General features: G+C 39.8%; 1 protein-coding gene across 1 annotated transcript in view; it reads right to left on the bottom strand.

The window, feature by feature from the left end:
* The window catches only part of ARHGAP20 (Rho GTPase activating protein 20), a 145478-nt gene that overhangs the window by 9896 nt on the left and 115388 nt on the right, over positions 1 to 20194 (bottom strand). The window contains exons 10-12 of the mRNA XM_006833810.1: positions 13779 to 13957; positions 12176 to 12337; positions 5104 to 5213 (exon numbers count right to left, since the gene is read on the bottom strand). Of these exons, the coding sequence (XP_006833873.1) occupies positions 5104 to 5213; positions 12176 to 12337; positions 13779 to 13957 (451 nt within the window). The remainder of the gene's footprint in view (positions 1 to 5103; positions 5214 to 12175; positions 12338 to 13778; positions 13958 to 20194) is intronic.

A 20194-nucleotide genomic window follows, 5' to 3' on the forward strand; every position in this document is an offset into this window, starting at 1 on the left:
TAGTGGTTATGAATCTGGCTGCGAACCTTAAGGTCAGCGGTTCCAAACTACCAACCGCTCTGCGGGAGAAAGATGAGGCTTTCTATTCCTGTAAAGATTTACACCCTCGGAAACCCTGCACAGGGTCGCTATGGGTCGGAACCGACTCGATGGCACTTAACAACAACAACAAATATATATATATATATATACACACACACACACACACATATATAAGCACAGGGATACATACATGTAAATACACACACACACACACACACATATTGTATATACTGTCTTTGCAAACTAATGTGAATATGAAAGAATATGCACTGTAAGAAGATGCTGCCTGAAATATTTTCTTGAAACTAGTACAATGTGTATGAACTTAGGCAAATCCTAAAATATACAAAAATATTCTCTACTGAAACATCCCCAAATGTTCAGATGAAATTAAAAAGCAATTACGTTTAAAATGCTTTTCTATTTCCAAGCAGCACACAGGAATGCTGTCTCTTGATGAGAACCCAAACTTTAGCTACTAAGACTTCATGTCTCTTTTGAGAGCTTACACTCTGCTCTACATCTGTTCCAAATGTCTTTACATTGCTGGTATCACTTACACATACAAGTCTAGATTGCAAAAGGGTAATGTGCACCATTCCCACTTTATATTGAACAAGGGATTTTTCATTTTAGTTCACTGAAGTGAATTTTTCTACCATGCAGAAAACACAGATAAGAGGGGTACGGCAGTTAAGGTTTTGTGACAACTTGGATAAGCCAGGCTCTGAGTTGTTTGACAGTTGAGATGTAGTTATCACCTCCATGCTGTTGTTGTTAGGTGTCATAGAGTTGGTACCAACTCATAGTGACCCTATGCACAACAGAACAAAACACTGCCCAGTCCTGTGCCAACCTCACAATTGTTGCTACATTTGAGCCCATTGCTGCTGCCACTGTGCCAATCTACCTAGTTAGGGGTCTTCCTCTGTTTCTCCAATGCTCCACTTTGCCAATCATGATATCCTTCTCCAGGGGCTGGTCCCTCCTGACAACATGTCTGAAGTATGAGAGACAAAGTCTTGTCATCCTGGCTTCCAAGAAGCATTCTTGTGGTATTTCCTACACAGATTGGTTTATTCTTTTGACAGTCCATGGTACTGTTAATATTCTCTTCCAACACCATAACTGAAATACATCAATTCTTCTATGATTTTCCTTATTCACTGTCCAACTTTCACATGCATATGAGGTTACTGAAAATACCATGGCTTGGGTCAGGCGTACCTTAGTCCTCAAAGTGGCTTCTTTACTCTTCAGCACTGTAAAAGAGGTCTTGTGCAGCAGATTTGCCTAACGCAATATGTCGTTAAAATTCTTGACTGCTGCTTCCATAAGTGTTGACAGCTGATTTGAGCAAAATGAAGTCTTTGACAACTTCAATCTTTTCTCCATATATATGAATGCCATTTATTTGTCTAGTGGTGAGAATTTCATCTTCTTTACATTGAGGTGCAACTCATACCAAAGGTTGTGGTCTTTGATTTTCACCAATAAGTATTTTAAGTCCTCCTCATTTTCAGCAAGCAAGATTGTATCATCTGCATATCACAGGTTATTAAGGAGTCTTCCTCCAATCCTGATTCCACATTTTTCTTCATTTAATCCAGTTTCTCGGATTATGTACTCAGCATATAGATTGAATAAGTATGGTAAAAGAAAACAACCCTGATGCACACCTTTGATAATTTTAAATAATTCAGTGTTCCCTTGTTCTGTTCAAACAACTGCCTCTTGATTTATGTATGTTCTCATGAGAACAATTAAGTGTTTTGGAATACTCATTCTCTGCAATGCTGTCCATAGCTTGTCATGACTCACAAAATTGAAAGCCTTTGCATAGTCAATAAAGCATAGGTAAACATCCTTCTGGTATTCTCTGCTTTCAGCCAAAATCCATCAGACATCCACAATGATATTCCTGGTTCCACGTCCTTATCTGAACCAGCTTGAACCTCTCGCAGTTCCTTGTCAATGTACTGCTGCAATTGCTTTTTATTTATGTTTAGCAAAAATTTACTTGCACATGGTATTAATGATATTGTCCAATGATTCCTGTATTTCTTTGGGTCACCTCTCTTTGGAATGGGCACAAATACAGATCTCTTCCAATTAGCTGTCCAGGTGGCTGTCTTCCAAGATTACCCCTTTGAAGTCCCTAAAAACGGTCTCTATAATTTTCTGAGCTGACCTCTCTGCATTGAATTTAACTGACCTGGCAGAGCCTTTTAGAAGCCACTACTGGATCGTGCTTCCTGGATCATACTGATATATGCAAGATCTCTTCTCGGTTATGATTTGCTTCATAACGTCTTCATTAGCTTCGACCTTGCTTAAAAGACTGGTGGAAAGAGCACCTGTTTGAGCTAGCTAGCTGATCTTCCTGCAAAGTTTTTGGCATCCATAAGCTGAGAGTTTGTTAAGGCCAAGATGCTTACTTAAAGTTAAAAATGCAAAACCACGCACGCACATCAATGTTAATTCTTCCACCAATTTCTGGACTTCAACCACAGTTTTTCATTCATTGATGTTTACAATTTTCCCTTATTTTGGTTCATCTTTGAGGTCTTCCTGACCTTCCTTAAAAAACTGTGGTTTTATGTTGGGCATCATTGCCAAGAACTTGTTGCTTTAATGATTTGGGAAGATGTCCACTTGAGGTTTATTAAAAAATTGATATTAGTCTTGATTTTAAAACACTTTTTTTTTCCACAGGACAAAAAATAGTATCCTTTTTTTGAAAGCACCCGAATGGGACTAAAACAAGTATATTCCTGAGAGAACTTGTATGCAGTCACCCACAGATCAAAGGGACATATTTAAATATGGTTTGTTTGGAATAAACCCATGTGTGTTTGAACTGGAATCTCTTTTTTTTTTTTTTACTTATCTCATATATGGGGAGACTTCAAAAAGTTCATGAACAATGGAACTGAAAGATAATCGGATGAATTTTCCACATGTTACAAAAAACCCACTCTCATATATATGTGGTATTCTTTGTGTGGTGCTGCAGGATAAGCACTGAACTGCTAACCGAAAGACTGGTAGTTCAAAAGCACAAGTCACTCCTTGGAAATCCTATATAGGGTCACTATGAGTTGAAAGCAATTCGATGGCACTTACCAACAATGATATATATATATTTTTTACATAGTCCTGGTGTGGTGCTATAGGCTAATGTGCTGGACTGCAACATCAATTTGAACTTAAAGGCCAGCAGTTCAAGATCACCAGTTGCTCCTAGGAAACCCTATACAGGGTTGCAATGGGTCGGAACTAACTCAATGGCACTTCGCCAGACTGCAAAGCCGTTTGAACTGCAAGGCTGGTGGTTCAAGCTCACCAGCTGCTCCTCGAAACCCTAGACAAGGTCGCTATGGGTCTGAACTGACTCGATGGCACTTAACAACAACTATATATATATATAGACAGAGAGACAGAAAGAGAGAGAGCAAGTCCTGGTATGGTGCCGTGGGTTAATGTGCTGGACTGCAAAGTTGGTTTGAACAGCAATATATAAAAATATATATTATTCTGGTGTGGCACTGTAGGATAATGCACTGGACTGTTAACCAAAAGGTTGGTGGTTCAAACCCACAAGTCACTCCCTGGAATTCCTATATAGGGTTGCTATGCATGAGTTGCCTTATTCTATGGAGATTTGAAACCTTGAGTTTTTCAGCTAAGTTGTAGATAATCGTCTATAGACTTGAAATTTATTTCTAGTGGAGGAACTCTTTATTTATCTAACCCCTTTGCTGAAAAAGCAAGTTCTACATCTATTTAAATTCAAGGAGCTCTGGTAGCGTAGTGGTTACGAATCGGGCTGTGAACCGCAAGGTCAGCAGTTCGAAACTACCAGCGGTTCCGCGGGAGAAAGATGAGGCATTCTGCTCCCGTACAGATTTACAGCCTCAGAAACCCTGTGCACAGGGTCGCTATGAGTCGGAACCGACTCCACGGCACTTAACAACAACAACAACAACAAATTCATTTCAGCACTGCTGAAAGAGTGGTACTTTAAGATCTCCTTTGAACTGGCAGTGGCAACTTACTGGCCCACTATTAATGATTTAAACAAAATCTGTACGTGTTCATTTCATATTTGTGTGAAAGTAGTAATTTTACCTTTAAGAAATATCACCCTTTGATAGTTTGTAGGATGCACAGTTTGGAATTACGTGTAACAGATGATATCATTTGATGCTCCCTATTGGAATAGTTTCTGTCAAGCTACTAAATGGAAATAGGGGCACCATTGTGTCACATTGCCCTGGTTTCTGGTGTCTAGTGAGTAGGTAATAACTCGCATTTCAAAGTTGCTATGAAAAGTCTTCTAAACAAGCACATGCAAATAAAGAGATTCTTAGGTTTTAACTGACCTGGGAGGACGGCTTGGGAAGCTATTGTAACAGACAGTTGTTTCCGATTCTCTTATAATAGAGGGATTATTCAGGAGAGGTGCAGTGCTCTGCCAGCCAGCAGGCATGTACACAATGTGCCCCTTTTGACCAGACTGGGACTTAGCAATCCACTCTCTGTTTTTCCTTAACACGTCTCCATGAATGACTGCTGTCTGCTCAGCTTTTTAATAGCCCTGATGATCAATAATGCAGCCGTAACTCACAGTATATATAACCTCTCTGTGCTACCAAACTATAAGTTCTGTGAGGGGAGGAAATAGTTCTTTTATCTCTGTCTAGTTCTGTTAATATATATAAGGAGATATAAGGAGTTGTATGGTCAGTGAAGTACTTACCAAAGTTGAGATAATAAAACTGTAGACTGGGCCTACAACATTAGCTAATAGACTTCAACTCCCACCAGTTTCTGATCTACAGGAGTTGCACATGAAGGCTAGGTATTCCATACAAATAAGATTAGAGGGGAAAAACAAAACTTACAGTGATAGCAGCTACACAGATACAGATCTACTTTTAAGCTGGCCCTCACGGAAATGACTTTGATAGCTATCATTACTAGAGAGGTCTATAAAATAAAAAACAAAAAACAAAAAGCAAAACTAATTTTGAGATGTGACCAAAGGAGAATCATTACCTTTGAACTGTATTTATTTTCTCTTCATCATTGCCTTGGTCCATTACACAGACCCAATGGTCATAGAGATCTGATGAGAAGATGCTTCCTGGAATATTTCGTAGAAAATCCTTACAGAGAGGGAAAAACACAGAATTTAAATCATTATCTTTCTGCCAGATATATACTGGAGAAATCAGAGAGATAACATTGTGCTGACAAGTTAGTGCTGGCTTTCTTTAGATCCATGGAGCTCTGCACCAGTTGCCTTACACACTGAGAGGCATGTGCTTTCATGTTTCTCACAAAAAAACAGAGTGACTGACAGTCAGGGTCCTCATTATGGTGAGAAAGGTAAAGGACAATCTGTTTGGGCTGAAGCTTCCTGCTTGTCAACATTTTAGCCAACTAGTACAATGTGACAGGACCTTGCAGTGTTGTTGTTGTTGTTAAGTGCCGTTGAGTTAGTTCCAACCCGTAGTGACCCTGTATAGATAGGACTTCCGGGGAGTAGCTGGTGAGCTTGAACCACCGAGCTTGTGGTTCAAACCGACTTTGCGTTAAACACAGTGCCACCCCAGGACTCTTGGGTAAACTATCCTAAACCTTTCCCTTCTCCACACAGAAATACATATTTTGCTTCTATATTTCAGCCACAGTACATTAAATCCCTAGAAAGAAAAAACTGAAAATGAAAAGCAAACAACAAAGACTCCTCCCGTCCCTCAACACAATTTTGAATCTTATATTTTAGGGTGTGTACTCCTTAGGAGAAAACCAACTCTAATGACAGCTTTGTATTCCTTTCTCTAAATGGTATACAAACTCAACTCTGCAGACTTGAAGGGTCCAGCTGTTGGAATAGATTCTAAAATCCCCAGTGGGTTACTCTACATGTTTCCTTACAACTCCTTGAACTGGAACAAATACACTCTTCAAAATAAAAAGACTGTTTAAGTGTGTTACAACTTCAAGCCTCCAAAGTTCTGGGATAACAAACGTATAAACACAAGATGTTATGGATTGAATATAGTTGTTGTTGTTAAGTGCCAACAAATAGGTTCCGAACCATAGTAACCCTGTATAGGGTTTCTGAGGAGCAGCTGGTAGGTTTGAACCACCAACCTTGTGGTTCAAACTGACCTTGCCATCCAGCACATTATCCTGCAGTGCCACACCAGGACTCCCTATCTCCCCAAAATATGTATTCCAGGCTAACTCTACTTGTGAATGGGATCCTGTTTGGAAATAGTTTTTTGTTTGCTGTGTTAGTGAAGTCATACTAGAACAGAGTAAGTCCTAAAGTGATGCTTCTAAAAGAACAGAATGGACACAGGGACACACACAGAAGGAAGACAGATACCAAGGAACTTCTGGGGTTATAGTACTCGGTTACCAAGACACAGATTTACTAAGTGGTAACTTGATGTAGTTTATAGGGCTGAAGTATTACTGATTCTTTTTTTAAGTTTTTATTGTGATTTGGATGGAAGCGTACAGAGAAAATTGGTTTTCCATTCAATTATTCATGCACATTTTGATTTGTGGCATTGATTGCAATCCCCACCATGTAATAGCACTTTTCCTACTTCCTCCCTGTTTACTGTTTCCATTCATCCTTCTTTCCTGTCCCTTCCAGTCTTCTGAGCTTTATCCCTGAACAAATGCTGCCCATTTGATGAGATATGGTTGCTCAAGCCTCGACTTGTGATATTGAAGAATTCTGTGGCAAAATACTGAAGGATGCAGAAAACATCAAAAGATGATAGAAGGTACACACAGAGTCACTGTACCAAAAGGAAATGGTCTATGCTCAACTATTTTAATAGGTAGCATGGCACTGAAGGAAGAAGTTGAAGCTGCACTGAAGGCAGTGGCTAAAAACAAGGCTCCAGGAATTGTCAGAATACAAATTGAAATCTTTCAAACAAACTGATGAAGCACTGGAGGCACTCACTCCTCTATGCCAAGAACTCGAAAGACAGCTATCTGGCCAACTGACTGTAAGAGATCCATATCTGTGTTCATTCCAAAGAGAGAGAAACAAATGGAATGTGGAAATTATCGAACAGTATCATTAATATGACATGCAAGTAAATTTTTGTTGAAGATAATTCAGAAATGGCTGCAACAGTACATTGACAGGTAGCTGCCAGAAATGCAAGTCAGACTCAGAAGAGGATGTGAACTAGGGACGTCACTGCTGACATCATTTGCATCTTGCTGAAAGCAGAGAGTACCAAAAGGTGTTGACTTGCTTTACTGACTATGCAAATGCTTTCAACATTGAGACAAATAGGCAGTCCAGAACTTGATTGTGCTTATCAGTAACCTGTACATATACCAAGAGGTGGTTTGCACAGAACAAGAAGATACTGAATGGTTTAAACTCAGGAAAGGTGTGCACCAGGGTTGTATCCTTTCACCATACTTATTTAATCTATATACTGAGAATATAATTCAAGAATTCAATTATATGAAGAAGAGTGTGGCATGAGGATTGGAGAATGACTCATTTAACAACCTGTGATATGCAGATCATACAACCTTGCTTGCTTGAAGTGAAGAGGATTTAAAATATTTACTGATGAAGATCAGAGACCACAGCCTTCAGTATGGATTGCACCTCAATGTAAAGAAAACAAAAATCTTCACAAAACGGCTAATAAACAACATCATGATAAATGGAGGAAAGCTTGACATTGTCAAAGATTTCATTTTGCTTGACTCCACCATTAATACTCATTGAAAAAGCTGTCAAGAAATCAAACGATGTTCTGCATTAGGTGAAGCTGCTACACAAGAGTTCTTTTAAAGTGTTCCTGAGCAAAGATGTGAGTTTGATGATTAAGGTGCGCCTGACCCACGTCATCCGTGCCATGGTATTTTCAATTGCCTCATATGCATGTGAAAGTTAGTCAACGAATAAAGAAGACTGTAGAAAAATGGATGCATTTGAGTAATGGAATTGGGAGAAGAATATTGCAAGTATCATGGACTGCCAGAATGAGAGACAAATTTGTCTTGGAAGAAGAGAAGCCAGAATGCTCCCTAGAAGCCAGGAAGGCGAGACTTTGTATATCATACTTTAGACATACCATCAGAAGGGGCCAGTCCCTGGAGAAGGACATCATGCTTGGTAAAGTGGAGGGTCATTGAAAAGGAGGGAGACCCCTAATGAGACTGATTGGCACAGTGGCGGCAGAAATGTGCTCAAGTGTAACAACAATTGTGAGGATGGTACAGGACCAGACAGTGTTTCGTTCTGGTGTGCATAGGGTCGCCAGGAGTTAGAACTGACTCGATGGGACCTAAGAACAACAACTGCTTCTACTAGCTACACTTGAAGAGCTCAACATTTCTTCTAGTAATAGCGAATTCAAGAAATGCACCAGGGTGTCTGTGAAGTTCACAATCAGCCGATGACTCATTCAGTCATTCTGTACATATTTACTCATATGTACCAGACAACTGTATGAATTGCTAGGGAAAGAGCAGTGACTAAAACAAATCCCCTGTTATTCAGCAGCGTTGGTGTAGAACTTCAAACCAAAGGTTCTTAGGATTCTCCCTTTTTCCCACAGAAGGGGTCTCATATATTTGGAGGGAGAAAGCATTCCATACACTGGTTGGACTCTGGGAGCTTGGGCAGCACCCTTATGCCTGATGGACCCTATACAACATAGTCACAATACATGCTTACCCTCTCTGGCCTTTAAGAATGCTTTTCTATGGAGACCACTGGCTGGGCTGAGTGTGGTGAAACCAGACTATGACACAAACAGGGTATGACCAAGAATGTTTGTTGTTTGATCTTTGCTTACAAAAAGCTTAAGAGTAAACTCAGTTTGGATCTAATTCTACATTCATTTCAAATCGATGGCAACTCTGTATGTGGCTTTTGGTATGATATTAACAAGGCCAAAGATTCAAAGTCCAATCTTCAGCAAGGTTATTAAAGCCAATTTTATGTCTAAGTATTGACCCATGATTGGCTACTCTCTTCCAAGTTCCTGTTTACAACATGGAGATAGGCAAAAGTTAGCAATTGGGCAACATTAACCCTTGCTGAAAAACCAAACCAACAACTTCAGCTGTGTGCCTTACAAAAGGCAACACATGCTTTGATACTTTTATACTGAGTTTATATTATTAATACTGAAGCTTTGACAACTTATTGCTACAGTTAGCTGATGATGTGTGCATCTCCCCTACTTGCTTGTCAGCTTATCCAGGACCGAGACATACCCTAATCTTCATCTGTGTATACCTCAATAGCCAAGCATGAAGCCAGTCAGAGTAGAGTAAATATATAGCCTAAGTCATTGCTGACCTGTTGCTCTTTATCATAAATCCAGATGTTAATGAGGGCCAGGAGAAGGCCAACTGGAACTGAGATTCTAAGGTTACTCTAAGTGCCGCTGAGTCAGTTCCTACTCAGAGCGCTCCTGTATAGGGTTTCTAAGGAGCGGCAGGTGGGTTTGAACTGTTGACCTTGTGGTTCGCAGTCCATTACTAATCGTACAGAGCCACAACATAGGTCCAGATTCTAAGACAGCTGAAAAAATACAAAAAAACACCCAAAGCCTCTATGCAGTCACATCACTCTATTACCAAATATTTTTAACAAGTAGGAAGATGGTCTGATTCAAATTCTTTCTCTCTCCTATTATATCTTTCAGTAGAAATGTACCTGGATGCTTGTGATTCAGATATATCATCACATAAGTTACCTCTCTTTTGGGGTAAATCTACTGAATTTTCATAATTCCGAACTAATTTTAACTGCTGCACCCACTTTAAAAGTCAGATTTAGAAGAAGCAAAATCTGTTATTTCACACTGGGGTGGTGACAATAGCTCCCTTTTTGAATCTTGGTGGAAAACAGACTTATGATCTGCCTTGAAGAAAAACATCATTAAATCTCAAACCTACACTTGAAAGATAATGACTCGTAACATCTCAATGAACTCTCCCACAGCTGCAATAACAAGTTACGAAATACAACCACCATCACAACTAAGAAAGGAAGGAAGGGAGAGTTGGTTCAGAATTACAATCACCAACTCACAGGACTTAACTGCAAATCTCTCCCCTGCAATACCAGAACCAGGTCATCTACAGAACTCCCAAATTCATTTGAGATGTGATTCCTGCAGGATTAAATAGGAACTTCTCCTCAAAGACTTGCTGGATCAAAGTTACAGAGTCTAAAGTCATTTTCTTACAGTTGCAGTTTGGGAGAGTTAAGCTTGTATTTAAGCAAATCCACAGAACTCCCAAATTCATTTGAGATGTGATTCCTGCAGGATTAAATAGGAACTTCTCCTCAAAGACTTGCTGGATCAAAGTTACAGAGTCTAAAGTCATTTTCTTACAGTTGCAGTTTGGGAGAGTTAAGCTTGTATTTAAGCAAATCCACCATAAGTGAAAATTTAAAGGCAGCCTTCTGTGCCACGTCAAAATTGTCTTAAAACAAGACACAAAGCAAAACAAAAGCTAAAAAAACGGAACAAAGCTCAGAAAACATTTCTGTTTCAGCAGCCACGTGGCAGAAATGGGAAGAAACCCACAGCAAGACTATGATACAATTTCAGCTACTTGAAACCGATCATTTCACCCATCCCTTCCATCATCTGGGTCTTTTTTGTTCTTAAGTTATTTCTGGATAAGTATTATTTCTGTAATTTGGAACACAATTTAACTCTTCTAAAACCACATTGTTGTTGTTTTAAAATAATAACCTTAGTAATTTAGCACAAAATCTTAACAAGTATGGCATACATGAGAGCACAGTACATTTTCTAAAATGTAAGCTTTTACTTCTTAAATTAAGAGATGGTGCGGGGTGGGGAGTGGAAGAAGCTCTCTGATGGAAAGACAAAACAAAACATACACAACAAAGAAAACTTCACTGGGCATATGTATCCCTGGCATACATATCTGGTTAAGTACACTATCATGTCTTTATTGCATTCCAGGATTTGAGTATAGTTACAATCCCAATGCAACATAGATTAGATGTGCTCGCCAGTTCTTCTGAGTGATATTTTATTGCAAACGTCTACAGTAGCAGCTGTTGAAGACATGGCGTATTTACCTGGAAACATCTGACCGTTCTAAAACTCATGGTGTAAGATCTGTGAGAAGCTGGTTACTGGGCTGGAGTAAGAGTGTTCAAGCCTTGTTTGTGTGTCTCTGAATTTAGTTTTACAGCTTCAGGCTCTGGGATAAAGGCTAAGCCGTTACTCTACCCCTGGCTCTAGTACATCTCCCATCCTGGGAGACTGGAGCCCAAGGCAAGTCTGCAGGAGCAACTGCTGGGGTCAAAAACTCGGCTAAAAACTGCTTTTGACTCTAGGTTTCCCCAAATTGAGGCACTGCCAAGAATGTAGGAAGGATGACATTTTAGAAGAGCAATGCTGTTAACTATATACGTGACTTTATTAATCTTGTGGTTCTTATCCCTCCTCGCCCACCAGAGTTACGAAAGAATGCCAAATGTGCTAAAGGTAAAAGAAATCCCAGATGTTGGAGGCATTCCCATTCTACTTTACAATAAATGGCATGAGCAGGCAGGGGAAGGGATATAGGTGGACATGATTATGTTGAATGAATGAATGGAATTTTCAGCCAACTTAGTGAGCAATTTTTTTGTTTTGTTTTCAGCTTTAAGGCAAATGTTTGTTTAGTGTGATAAACTTCTACCATGATTTTAAAAGTTTAATAAAAGTTTACTTTTGAAACTGTTACTAGTGACAAAGTCTTCAAAAGCAGCGTGTTTGTGTTTGTTTGTTTTTTTTAAATAAACATGCTGTATGTGTTTCAATTTTTTAAAATTTACTTATAGTTTTGCAGCTTGCCAGGAGAATATGAGGTGGGAAGAACATTTTAAAAAGTATATCTGACATGCTACATTATTGGTGATGGCTTTCAAAGTCCAATGTTGACTTTGTGAAGTGTTTTTATACTTTTTCAGATTCTAAATCTATCATGACTCTTAACTGATGGGAATAATGCTCAAAATGCAGGAAACCAGTGGTCTTGCTTCTGAGCTACACCGTGAGGTGGCTGAAAGGAGAATGTTTCCTACCTTTAACACAGATGCTATCACAAAAATAGATTCACAGTCTAGGTGTACTTCGACTCCGGAGTTCAGTTTCTCTTTTAGCTCTCTGCAGGATTTCACATTGGCCGACTGTCTGAAGATGCCTTTTGTGAGGGGCCCTTTTTGATTAAGAAAGAAAAGCATGTCCTATGGGGAAAGCAAAGAAAAACAAAACAAGACAAAATGGCACCTCACACATATAAGCAAGAGAACACACACTTGCCCTTCTGATTACCAGAGGTGAGGGTTTTGTTGTTGTTAAGTGCCATGGAGTCAGTTCTGATCCATAGCAGCCCTGTATAGGGTTTCTGAGGAGTGGTTGGCAAGCTTGAACCACCAGCTTTGCAGTGAAAATAGACTTTGTAGTCCCGCGCATTAACCCACAGCGCCACACCAGGACCCTGGCGAGGTCACCGTCAGGTAAAAGCATTGAAGAGCTGGTGAAGAGTGGGCCGTTGCTGGAAGGACTAAAGTGATTTTATTATTTTAAAAATTGTTTTAGTGTTTCTAAATCCCTTCTCTCCAATTTATTTGACAACTAAGACATTTTACCTTCAACACTTGCTTTCAAAATATGTACCTTTGTTCAATGAACCAACCGCCACTTTAAAATCAAATTTCTCTGACTGCTTCAAGGTTCCTGCCATCTTTTGCCATCACTATTCTCTAATATGGACTCTCGTCTCCAAATAGGAAATCCGAGCATTCTTGCCATATCGTTCTCTGCTTGCTTGTCCTTCCCTTTCAAGAACTACATATTTTATTCCTGGGTTCAACAGTCATATCCTTCAGGAAGCATTCTCCAGTTAGAGTTCATTCTGATTAATCTTTCATTTTGCTTGCTCTTTATCTCTGTGTCCTCTGCTTTCAGAAGAGCAAACCAAGGGATTTGTCATGTGACCTTAGGTAATGTTCTGAGTCTTATTTGTCAAGTAAGGATGATGATAATAACAACCACCCCTAAATATGTTGTAAAGGAGAAGCAAGGAAGGGTCTAAACTAGTCTCTGGCACTTATAGATGTACAATATAGTATACAATGCTGTACATTTAGTACAGTGTTTCCAAGATCCTGGATACTCAAGTAAATGTTGGTAACACTGACCATTTAATACATCAATTGGAGACCACACAAAATCAGTGGTCTCATCTGACATTATCTATATGTACACTCTTGATATGCCTATGGATGTGTCCTTGTGAAATGGAGTAAATAAAGTCTAAGACTGAGTAGCTTTTGTTGCTAAAGTAATTAAAGGAGACTTTCAGAATAGTGCGGGGTTCAAGAAAGGATTTAAGAGAAATGTGAGGGATAATACGGATTCTTCGTCTACAGAGAAAATTCTAATTTATTTGAGCAGACTCTTTCCTGAAACCAATAGACTAGATTATCTCTTCCTATTATATCTGCCCTATGATTCTGTAATAGCTAAATCAGATTTTACTCTTTGAAGTAATCATTTTAAAAGATTCTCAGCCAACACCAGGGGGTGTCTATGATTTTTCCATTTGGGGATAGATTTCCCTCCCAGGCATCCTTCCTTTCCAAAGTTCCTTTCCCATCAGTGTTAAAGACCAGTAAGACTTACCAAGACAGGTTTGGGCAGATTGTCATTCTCACAAATATTTGGCAGAGAAACACCAAAGAGCTGGCCCAGCATAGGAGATGTTGGTGACAAGGGTAAGTTGTCCAGGTGAGTGCTAGAACCTCGCCAGAAAGCCCAGTTTATGATAGACCGCCTCCTTTTAAACGTCTTCTGACCCGAATCTGAGGAAGAAGGGAGATCATGAGAAGACCTAGTAATTAATAGTCACTTAACCTTATTTCTATCATTCCCAGCTTATAGTAAGCGTTACTAGGGCTCAAAGAGAAACATGCATATACTAGGGTTCAAAGAGAAAAACTGTTACTGAGAATTCAACCTATGACATTTTATTACAATATTTTACAAATTAAGGAAGAATCAGCAAAAGAAGAATCACATGTTTGAGTTATTCTCCCATTCATTTTAGGGACAGCACTGGTCTGTTTGTATCTGTCTGGGACCTGAATTTTCAAAGGTGAAGGGAAAGTTCCCTACTACACTGTAACCAAGTGAAGAACAAGGTGTCCCATAGGTCAAGGGAGAGGACAGCAAAGAGGAGGAGGGGGAGAAAAAAAAATGAAGTCTCATTAAGATGTCCTCTAGAAACAAAGAATGTTTTATTACCTGATGTCCTGCTCCCCTGCAGAGCACAGAGACAGGAAGCCCACTGACCTACATTTATTTCCTTTCCTTTCAACTACAAAGACTTCTATGTATCTGTTCAGTCCTTGACTTTAAAAAGCATGAGTAAGACAGCATGGTAAAAGATGGGCGTAAACATGAATGAAACTATGTCTCTGATGTAGTGAAGTTTTATAATCTAGTGTGGGGGGGAGACTGGTGGGAAAAAGCAAGTATAATGATAAATAAAATACGATAAGGCAGAGTAAAGTATCAAAGGCAGTGAGTAAAAAGATATTAGCATGGGTATTGGGGAGGAGGTGTTTACATTTAATGTGAACTTTGAACAAGATTTCAAAAGACAGAGTACCTCGCATAGTGCCTTGCAAAGAGGAAGGGCTCAATAAATCATTCCTGAACAATTACTGAACTGAGGAACGATTCGGATGGGAAAATGGGAGTCTCAGGGTGGTGCAACCAGTTGATGTGTTTGGCTGTTAACAGAAAGGCTGGAGGTCTGACTAGCAGCTGTTCCATGGGAGAAAGATGAGGCTTTCTGCTCCCGTAAAGGTTTATAGCCTCAGAAGCCCTCTGCAGGGTCGCTGTGAGTCAGAATTGCCTCCAAGGCACACTACCACCACCACCAAAGGTGGCTGACAGAGCAGTGCACTTCACCCAGGCCATGGTATTTGCAATCACCTCATATGCATGTGAAAACTGGACAGTGAATAAGGAAGATTGCTGAAAAATCAATGCATTTGAATTATGGTGTTGGAAAAGAATATCAAAAGTACCATGTACTGCCAGAAGAACACACAAATCTATCTCAGAAGAAATACAGCTAGAATGCTCCTTAGAAGTGAGGTCAGCGAGACTCCATCTCTTGTACTTTGGACATGTTTCCAAGAGGAAGCAGTTCCTAGAGATGGACATCATGTATGGTACAGTGGAGAGTCATCATCAAAAAGAGGAAGACCCCCAGCAAGATGCACTGACACAGTGGAAGCAACAAGGAGCTCAAATGTAACAATTGTGAGTATGGCGCAGGACCAGGCAGTGTTTCATTCATTGTGTTATGTATAGCGTCGCTATAAGTTGGCACCAACTCAATGGCACTTAACAATAACAATGGAGATGCCTTGGAAAAAACACCTAGCAATCTACTTGGAAAAATTAGCCTTCGAAAACCCTAAGGAATAGTTCTTCTATGACACATAGGGTCACCAGAAATTGGAATTGACTCAGTGACAATTGATTTGGTGGGGAAAGACTGCAGGAACAAAAATAGGCAGAAGTAAGAAAGCCAACAGTGAGTTATGATTCTGTGTCAGCACCAAACATTTTAGTGTTTTGTGTCTAATTTTAACATGAAAGGTGATAAATCTGCACAGAATCTGCTACACAAAAAGACAGCACTTTAAGATTCTACATCTTAATTTTTTTAAGCCTTCTATTGCGATTTGGGTGAAATCTTACTGAGCAAACAGGTTTTCCATTCAACAATTCCTACATGTTTGATTCGTGACATTGACTGCAATCTTCACAATGTAACAGCACTCTTCTCGCATTCTTCTTGTGTTGATATGATTTCCATTCAACCTTCTTTCTTAGGCTTTCCTGCCTTCTAAGATTCCACTTCTAAAAATGGCTGAGCAGCTCTTTCCATACCTCCCTCTCCCATATCACAAATACAGATAGCTATAAACTCGGGGCAAAACATAAGAATAACAAATGACCCGAAGGCAATACAAAGTGAACAAAGGAAGGCAGACACTGGAGGTAAAGTATGACACCAGGAAGAGGAGCAAGGCATGGCACTGGTGAGCTTCACAGTCTTACAGCTTTCAGTTGGAGGACAGGCACCGGTTCATGTCCAGTTGGGTAACTAATAGGGAGAAACTGGCATTCTTATAGCCTAGGGCAGGAGGAGACAACTACAGCAGCTAGAAAGCAAGGGAGGACATTCCACAAAGGGAAAAACAACAGAGTGAGAGCCCCAAATATCGCGTACAATGTCTGCCTAAATATCTGAACCCTGCAGGCATGCGTAAGATTCCAAACGCCTTACAGTTCAGGACCGAATGAACACAGAAGGAGCCATAATCCCTGGGTGGCACCCATGGATAGTCTGACTTCATTTTCTCCAAGGAGGATGCAAGGGAAACAAGTCATTAAAGTGCCACTGAGGGCCTGGTCCTTTTGCTATCCAGCCAAACTCCCCAGAAGTTATATTTCGCTGGCCAGCCTTCCCCCACAATGGTCCACTGAAGGAGCTTTCAAGAAGGACATGGTCAGCAGTTTCAAAAGATCATTTCAAAACAGACTTTTATAATACGTGGTTTAGCATTTTATTTCCTCAGAAAAAGCTACTTACATCCATCACTGAAAGTCAAGTTGCAGGAAGAGGCACAAATACAGTAAGTGACATTTTATCCAAAGCCTTTGGAGGCACCAGACAGACTTCACTTTCTAGTAAGGACACTGTCAGTGCACACACACCCATGGACAAAGTTCCTGGGCTCATGAGTTAGGAGTCTGCTTACACTCGGCTCAGTTATGGAACCGGGCAAGTTACTTAGCCTCTTTTAGTCTGCTTCCTCAACTTTAAAATGTGAATGCTATCACCTAGCCCTCAAAGACTTACTGAGAAGGCTAAGCATGCTAATGCATGAAAAATACTACATTGGGAGGGGCAGAGATGAGCTGACCGTGAAAACTTATTCTACCTAAAGTGCCCAAACATGCCAAGACACCAATCTCCTGCTCACATGCAAGTCATGAAGGATACCACTGCTCTGCTTAACGGAAGCGTTCTCTTTCTGTCATGACATTACTAAACACCACCATTTTAAAAAACAGAATAGGAAACCAAACCTTACTCAAGTCCAGGTAGGAGTTCTAGTATGCCTAGCAATGCCATTCTGTGCAAATGTTTCATAAATATCTATCCTAGGCATTAGTGACCTGAAATGAACTGGTTGCTATTGGCCATTTTGAATCTGACAAGCACATGGTTTACTATGCTGGGAAAGACAGACTGAAGAGGAATGGTGTCGCATTCCTCGTCAAAAATGTGTGTCTTGAAGTACAACTTGTGACAGGATAATATACATATTCCTACATGGAAGATTGGTTAATACAGTTATTAATCAAATTCACACACCAAATACTAAATCCAGTGATGATGAAATTGAAAAACTCTACCAACTTCTTCAGTCTGAAATTGATCAAACATGCAATCAAGATATATTGATAATTACTAGTGATTGGAATGCAAAGGTTGGAAACAAGAAGGATCAGTTTTTGGAAATATGACCTTGGTGAAAGAAATGATATTAGAGATTCAATAATAGAATTTTGTAAGACCAATAACTTCTTCATTGCAAATACCTTTTTTAGGCAACATAAAACACAACTATACACCTAGACTTCCAGCAGATGGAATATGCAGAAGTCAGATTGACTACATTTGTTGGAAGAGACAGTGAAAAAGCTCAGTATCATCTGCCAAAACAAGGTCAGGGACAGACTGTGGACCAGACCATAAATTGTTTACATACAAGTTCAGGGTGAAGCTGAAGAAAACTAAAACAAGTCCATGAGAGCCAAAATATGACCTTGAACATATCCCACCTGAATTTAGAGATCATCTCAAGAACAGATTTCATGCATTAGACACTAAAGACTGAAGACCAGGAGAGTTGTGGGATGACATTAAGAACTACAGGAAGAAAGCAAAAGTTCATTAAGAAGACAAGAAGAAGGAACAGACCAAAATGAATGTCAGACGAGACTCTGAAACTTGCTCTCCAGAATAGAGATGCTAAAGCAAATGGAAGAAATGAGAAAGTAAAAGAGCTAAATAGAAAATTTCAAAAGCAGCTCGAGAAGACAAAGTCAAATATTACAATGAAATTTGCAAATACCTGGAGTTAGAAAACCAAAAGGGAAGAACATGCTCAGCATTTCTCAAGCTGAGGGAACCAAAGAAAAAAATCAAGCCTCAATTTGCAATACTGAATGATTCTATGGGCAAAATATTGAAGGGTGCAGAAAGCATCTAAAGAAGATAAAAGGAATAAACAGAGTCCCTGTGCCAAAAAGAAATGGTCAATGTTCAACCATTTCAAGAGGTAGTATATGATCAAGTGCCAATGATACTGAAGAAAGACGTCAAAGGTGCACTGAAGGCATTGGCTTCAGGAATTGATGGAATACAAATTGAACAAAGCTCCGGGAGTTGATGGAATACAAATTGAAATCTTTTCAACAAACTGATGTGGCACTGGAAGCACTCACTCATCCATCTCAAGTAGTTTGGAAGACAGCTACCTGGTCAACCGATTAGAAGAGATCCGTATTTGTGCCCATTCCAAAGAGAAGTGACCCAATGGAACGCGGCAATCATTGGACAATATCATTAATATCACACGTAAGTAAAATTTTGCTAAAGATAATTCAATAACGGCTGCCAGAGGGAGCCAGAGGATGCTGCCAGAGGTTTGGGCCGGATTCAGATGGAGATGTGAAGGAAGGATATCATTTTATGATGGATCTTGGCTGAAAGCAGAGAATACCAGAATGATGTTTACCTGTGCTTTATTGATTATGCAAAGGCGTTCAATTATGTGGATCATCAAGAGCTTTGGACAACATTGTGGAGAACTGAGTATTCTGGAACACTTAATTGTGCTCATGAGGAGCCTGTACATAGATCAAGACGAAGTTGTTCCAACAGAACAAGGGGCCACTCATTAGTTTAAAATCATGAAAGGTGTGTGCCTGGGTTGTATTTTTTTTTTACCATACCTATTCAATCTGCATGCTAAGCAAATCATCTGAGAACCTGGGTTATATGAAGAAGAGGGTGGCATCAGGATTGGAGTAAGACTCATTAACAACCTGTGATATGCACATGATATAACCTTGCTTGCTGAAGGTGAAGAGGACTTAAAATACTTATTGATGAAGAGCAAAGAAACACAGCCTTCATTATGGGATGCATGTCAATGTAAAGAAAGCAAAAGTCCTCAGCATTGGACCAATAAATAACCTCAAGATAAATGAAGAAGATACTGAAGTTGTCCAAGACTTCATTTTGTTCGCATCAACATTCATGGAAGCAGCAGTCAAGAAATAAAACAACATATTGTGTTAGGCAAATCTGCTGCACAGGACCTCTTTAAAGTGCTCAAGATTAAAGATGTCAGCTTGAGGACTAAGGTGTGCTTGGCCCAAGTCATGGTATTTTCAGTAGCCTCATATACATGTGGAAGTTGAATTAAGGTAGACCGTTCAAGAATTGATGCATGTGAGTTATAGTGTTGGAAGAAAATATTAAAAATACTATGTGCTTCCAGAAGAACAAACAAATCTGTGTTGGAAGAAGTACAGCCAGGATGGGCAGACTTGGTGTCTTGTACTTAGGATGTATTATCAGGAGGACCAGTCTTGGTAAAGTTAAGATCAGCAAAATATAGGGAGGCCCCCAATGAAAAGGATTGGCAGACTGGCAGCAGCAATGGGCTCAAGCATAGCAATGATGGTGAGGTTGGCACAGGATGGGCAGTGTTTCCTTCTGTTGTGCATAAGATCGTTATGAGTAGGTACTGACTCGAAGGCACCTACAACAACAAACCAGTTCAGTCCAATTAAAAGCTTGTCCTGTGTTTAAAGCAAATGTAGAAGGTGAATTGGCTGTGGAAGTGGGACTCCAAGTTGAGTTCAGTTTGGGTTAGCACCCAAGGGCAACTTCAGACCCCATCCATAACAGATCCCACATCACCTACAGGTCTTTG

Source organism: Chrysochloris asiatica, unplaced genomic scaffold, assembly GCF_000296735.1.
Source record: "Chrysochloris asiatica unplaced genomic scaffold, ChrAsi1.0 scaffold00008, whole genome shotgun sequence".
NCBI classification, from domain to species: Eukaryota; Metazoa; Chordata; class Mammalia; order Afrosoricida; family Chrysochloridae; genus Chrysochloris; species Chrysochloris asiatica.